The sequence below is a fragment of the Tigriopus californicus genome, chromosome 6 (assembly GCF_007210705.1).
Source record: "Tigriopus californicus strain San Diego chromosome 6, Tcal_SD_v2.1, whole genome shotgun sequence".
Classification (NCBI taxonomy): Eukaryota; Metazoa; Arthropoda; class Copepoda; order Harpacticoida; family Harpacticidae; genus Tigriopus; species Tigriopus californicus.
Window position 1 is genome coordinate 2,952,604 of NC_081445.1, and position 5,556 is coordinate 2,958,159.

The 5,556-nt window shown below is 38.6% G+C and overlaps 1 protein-coding gene across 1 annotated transcript; it reads left to right on the forward strand.

The window, feature by feature from the left end:
* Positions 1 to 2,730: 2,730 nt before the first annotated feature.
* LOC131882393 (uncharacterized) lies at positions 2,731 to 5,137 on the forward strand. The gene is made up of 4 exons (XM_059229523.1): positions 2,731 to 3,080; positions 4,076 to 4,139; positions 4,209 to 4,721; positions 4,793 to 5,137. The coding sequence occupies exons 1-4, from the start codon at positions 2,731 to 2,733 to the stop codon at positions 5,135 to 5,137; spliced, it is 1,272 nt and encodes a 423-aa protein (XP_059085506.1).
* Positions 5,138 to 5,556: the final 419 nt, after the last annotated feature.

Below are 5,556 nucleotides of genomic sequence, written 5' to 3' on the forward strand. Positions count from 1 at the left end.
GGTCCAAAGATGTTTCACTAGGAACATCACAGGATTTAGAGAGCTCTCATATTGGGAGAGGCTAAAAAAGTTGAGACTGTACATTGTTCAGAGAAGGTACGAAAGGTATCTGATACTGTACGTCTTCAAAAGTATCCATGAGCTTTGTCCCAACCCAGGATTTAGGGCCAATTCAAGTGACCGTAGAGGCTTAATGTGCGTTTTGAGAGCACCTTCAAGCCCTCGAGAATCCAGACTAGTTCGAACAATGATGTCCACATCTCTTTGTTCTCGGGCTCCTTCATTGTTTAATTTGCTTCCCTCCAATATTCGTAGGGAATACATAGGCCTTGTTGATCCGGTAGCAGTTTTCAAGTCAGACTTGGACCAATTTTTAGATAGAATTCCAAATCAACCCTACATTCAAGGACTAGCTCGGTCTGCCAACTCATATTCGTTGGTAGACCAAATATCATATAAAGATTGAAGGTAATAAATAGACGAATTATAACCTTTCATTTTGATAGCACTGGGGATTACATTTTATGTAGTGGTTAGATAAGCCCGTGAAAAACCAAACAAAAAAATAAAAAAATGAAAAGTGCAACAAATAAGAATTTGCAAATACAATCAATATGGGTAAAAATTGTCAAAATGCCACATTCTGAAAGCAAAGGTCATTTACAAACAACCTGAATTTGGAAAAGTCCAATAAAACCCACATTTTGGGTGAACTTTAACTCATGTTATCTTGCCACGACCATCTGGCTTTCTTTCGTATTGGATTGAATATAAACTCACTAACATGAATTGCTATATTTTTGAACAATGGTCAATCGTATCTCAGGAACATCCCAGTTTCTGATCCCAAACTGGATCAGATCAGAATCATTAGAAAAGATCAAGTCCAGAACACTATTTGCTCTGGTGGCTACACCAACATGCTTGGAGAGATTTCACAAGATCGCAAACTCCGCTAGTTTTTCGAACGACTGAGATGTCGATTTCAAAATGAGAATTCAGCCATCCGGACTGAAAATGCTCAATAAAGATAAATCAGCAAAGGTAGCTCGTGGATCCTCGTCTCTGATTAGTCCGTCGTTCTTGGGTTTCTGGCTTTGATTGGCTAAGATAGGATGCCCTTCTTTGTGATCAAAACATGTCGTCCAAATCTAAGAGGTTGGTTGCAAATGCTGAATCAATACTGACAAAAATTTCAATTCAGGAGGAATGTTATTTTTTTAGGTATTCCAAGCACGTATTTGAGGGTAGATTTGATTCAAGGAAGGATAATTTTACATCCAAAAGCTGAAGCTTAAAATAAATTACGAGGAACATTCACGTCATGCTGGCAAACATTTTTTTATTCAGGGCTGCCACCCTTCCAACTAAAGCCCCAAATCACTCTAGATAATTAATAATGAAAGAGGAAAATGTGACCTTGAGTAAACCTTTACACATATTTCTTTATAAAATTGCGCTAAAAACGACCAAATATTTAAATCATATTAAATTGAAAGGCTGAAAATACTTAAAAAGATATCTATAACTGAAATGTATTAGTATCCAAGTAGTACTTCGAATTTCTGTTTCTTGAAATACACATTTGCCGAGTTGGGTCCGATAATATTTTTTTGCTTCTTTTGGGTTCTTAAGCTCTCGAGATGCAGAGGAAAATATTACTCCAGTGTGACTAGATTGTTATTTAGCTTCCTCAGGATGGGATTGATTTGAGCTTGCTACTTAGATTTCGCACCAATCAATCCATGGTCAACTTTTTTTCTTGTTTGAGGGTCACTTGGAGTGGTGGTTTTCAGGACCTCAATGACAGAGGGGTCTAGTATATTTAGGGGTCTAATTCTCCTACTTTCTTAAAAAATGTATATTTCTCTATGTTCAATAATAGTTCTAATTTCTCTAGCACATTCTGAAATTTCTGAAAAATCTGTGAATCGCTAAAAGCTAAGTTTTATGTTTTTGCCTAACCTTCAGCGGGTTATCCTGTGAGACCAGTCCAGATCATTGTGAAACACCCGGTAAATAGCGCAGCCATTAACCTGTCATAGTTGAAAATTCCATTATATCATAGTTACTCTAAATAGTTAGCAATATTCATCGATGGCCCAGCTACAATAAAAAAAGCACAAAAAAACTCACTTTAACCCGTCATCCTATTCTCTTCAATGGTTATCCCTCTCGATGAACCCGCCTTATTTCTCCTAGAGGCCCTGATGTTTTGAATTAGGTACCATAGCTTTTTAGAGTTGGACCAAAAATCTACGAATTCACGTGTTTGGTTCTTAAATTGCCAAAATATGATAAAAAATGTGCAAAAATATTACCCACGGGATTGAAAACGTCTAAATATTAACTTTTTGAGAAAATAGTCAAAATATTTAAGATAATATTTCTTTATTGAAATTAAATGTTTTTACCCGCTCTACATAGACTGATGAGGAACAAAAGAGCAAAGGAACCCGTGTACTCTTTGGTGTTTACGTAAAATGCAATCTCTCAGCTTTTTATTGATGCCAAATATGTGATAAATATGTGACATCAAAACTGATTGATTGACAAGGAAGAACATAAGAAATCACCAACAAGGAAGTAAAGCGACTGTAAAGAAATGTAGAGGCTTTTCAAAAATATGCTTGATCAAACAGAGCTCTACGGATGTCTTTCAATTATTCATCTATCTTCAAAATATAGGCACAAATCAACCACGCCTTGGGTGCAATCCATTTGTATGTGATGATTGGATCCGAGGCTGACAAAGCCAACAAGGCTCTTTTGAAGGACGTTGTGAGGCTCATTTGGTTGGAAGATATTTCTGATGACAAGATAATGATCAAGCAACTTAAGTGCGGCGAATGGTCTAATACTCACATTTGGACTCGTCACAAAGCCCTGCAGTTCCAATTTAGCGACCTCTTTCAAAGCTTTCAGTTCTGCAGACAGCCATTGTTCACCATTCCCGTGTTTGCCGTGGCTGCCAACAATCTGTTCATGTTGAAGAATCCCTTGACCAAAACTGTGGATTTTCATGGATTTGAAAGATCTATGGTGGAAGAGTTCGGGAAAGACATTGGCTTTCAAACTAAGTATGTACCACTTAATGCACTTCGTAATAGGCTAATCTTGAAAAAAAATTCTCACGTTACAATATTTTGGTTTCCCCCTCAAAAAGTTACTAGTAAAATGGAGATGAGAATTTTCGGAATCCATGTCACAATTCTTAAAAAGAGCAGATTTAAAAGCTCATTTTTAGGGTGGAAAGTGCTTCAATACTTACTCAATCTCACAAGTCTTTAAGTCGCTTTAGACAAAAAGTCAGATGTGATTGCTGAAAGCCTTTCTACGTAGATGAAACATTGGTGAAAAAAAGAAGTTGCTTCATTGTCGTGGATGTTACCTTTAGCGATACGAAATGACATTCAATAAAATTTTAATTGTAGGCAATGACAGAGAAGAGTCAAAAAGTTGGAACGCTAACATTTTAGTAAATGATATGATGACCTATCAAAACCCGAGCCATATGAATTTCACGAACCCTTTGAAATGTGTCCTTTTACCTTCTTCTACTGTGAATTATGCCCTAGATAATCTGCTCTCTGATGATTTCCATTGTCTCATAGTGATTTAACTGGTTTTACAAACCATTCAATTACTTTGTCTTGTAGTAACTAGATTATGGCATCCAAACACTTCAAAATACGAACTTGGACGTACATCTGGAAATTTCATCCGAAGGCAAAATACTGACTCGCACCCCCATTTAATGAGCAATATGCTTGTAACAACAACACTCACCCAATCTTTGTTCTAAAACGTTTTTCAACTTTTTCGATGATTTTTCCATAAAGATCTCCACCTGAAAAGCAAACTGCTTTGACGGCAAATCATTGCTTATTTCTTCGACACGTAAAATCGTGATATCGTAAGAATATGCTCAAAGCTAATCATCTAGAAAGGCTTTAACGGATCCTAAGGTGTATTCCAATTTTCCGATGATATATTCCCCCCACTTCNTCCAAGCTATACCTACATCTTATAATTTTCAAAGATTTTGTGCTAAGATTTGAATTTTCCCCTCTAGGTTGGTATTTAGTAGGTTCGGCGATATCAATGGAACAGACGCTTTGGGTTTGGTACATTCAGGGGTGAGGACCAAGTCGTATCGTTTTTTTTCAAATATCTGACCCCACCGAACCAACACACTTTCTGTTTAGAAAGCCGAGATGACCATGGGTTTCCTGTCCTTGACCCATCTCAGGTCCAGGTACTTCGCCTTCAGTTACCCTCACGAAGACAGCTCCATCGGCATGTTCATGCAACGACCGAATTCTTTGAAGAAGTGGCTGGCCATGGTTTGGCCTTTGGATGATCTCACGTGGTTGGCCATCATCGCCAATGTCTTGTTGTTCACAGTGGCCTTTTGGCTGTGGCTCGGCCCTCGGCGAACCTCCATCTTCAGCGCTTTTGGAGTGGTCCTGTCCTTTATTCTGAAGAAAGGCCTCACCGGGTATCATCTCAACGGAAGAATCCGGAGTCACAAGACCCGATTGTTTCTTTTGGGGTGGATCGCTGCCATTGTGTTCCTGAAGATCTGGTACAAGACCACTTTAAGGGCCGTCTTGATCTCTCCTTGGCAGCACAGTCCCCCTGAAACTATGGAGGATGTACTCAAAGAGAAACCCACATTGTTCGTTTTAAGTGGTGGAGCTCCGGACAGGTTCCTATCCGTTAGTGTCACCAAGCAGTTCACGGGTTTGTTAGGATGACGAAGTTTAAACAGTTGGAAATTATGTTTCAGAATCTGGATGTGCCTGTTTTCAAAGAGCTGAGAAACAGTCCCAATTATAAACGAATCAGTTACAATGATTTACCTCAGATTATGAGAATGGTTCAAACGGATACGTCCAAGGTGTTCATAAACGGAGTCATGTCCAACTATGGACAAACCTTGAACCAGGTGTTCAACTCGGAAAATGAAGTGCAGAAGATATTTGCTTTTGAAGGTGATTGTTCCCACGTGATAGTATTTTGTAATCACTTTGTGCTCAAACCATGCGGACATTTCACATGTTGTAGGTCAGACCGGACTCGTTGTATTAAAAGACACCATTCGCCTTGGAGCAAAAACCTTCTTGGTGCGTAGAAATGCTCCTTATGTGGACAGGATGAATGACTTGTAAGTGATTGTTGGCCTTTGGCGTACTTTAATCAACTCGGCTGGAACAGTTGCAACACCTCAAACCATCCATCCGACTTTTTTGATTATGTACAGGGAAAAGCTGGATCAAAATAAATCAAGACCATAATTATGTTGAAGGGCTGTTCCATTCGATCTTATCATTGTCTGTCAGATCGTAATTAATTGCCGAATCTAAAGGTGCCCTAATATTTTCATCTTGCATAGGATAATGTTGATGCTGAGTAACGGTCTCATTAAGAAGTGGAACTCTGACGCCAAAGAAGCCATCAAATGGAACAATCATCTGTTAGTAAAACATCGACTCGGTGTGGTATGATTGCATCTTTCTTTAGTCAAAGGAATGAATGAATGCATGAATGAAA

Coding starts and splice junctions, on each gene's coding strand:
- LOC131882393 (XM_059229523.1), top strand. CDS start 2,731: ATGATTGGATCCGAGGCTGACAAAGCCAACAAGGCTCTTTTGAAGGAC. Junction 3,081..4,075: donor GACATTGGCTTTCAAACTAA/GTATGTACCACT, acceptor TTTCCCCTCTAG/GTTGGTATTTAGTAGGTTCG. Junction 4,140..4,208: donor TGGGTTTGGTACATTCAGGG/GTGAGGACCAAG, acceptor CTTTCTGTTTAG/AAAGCCGAGATGACCATGGG.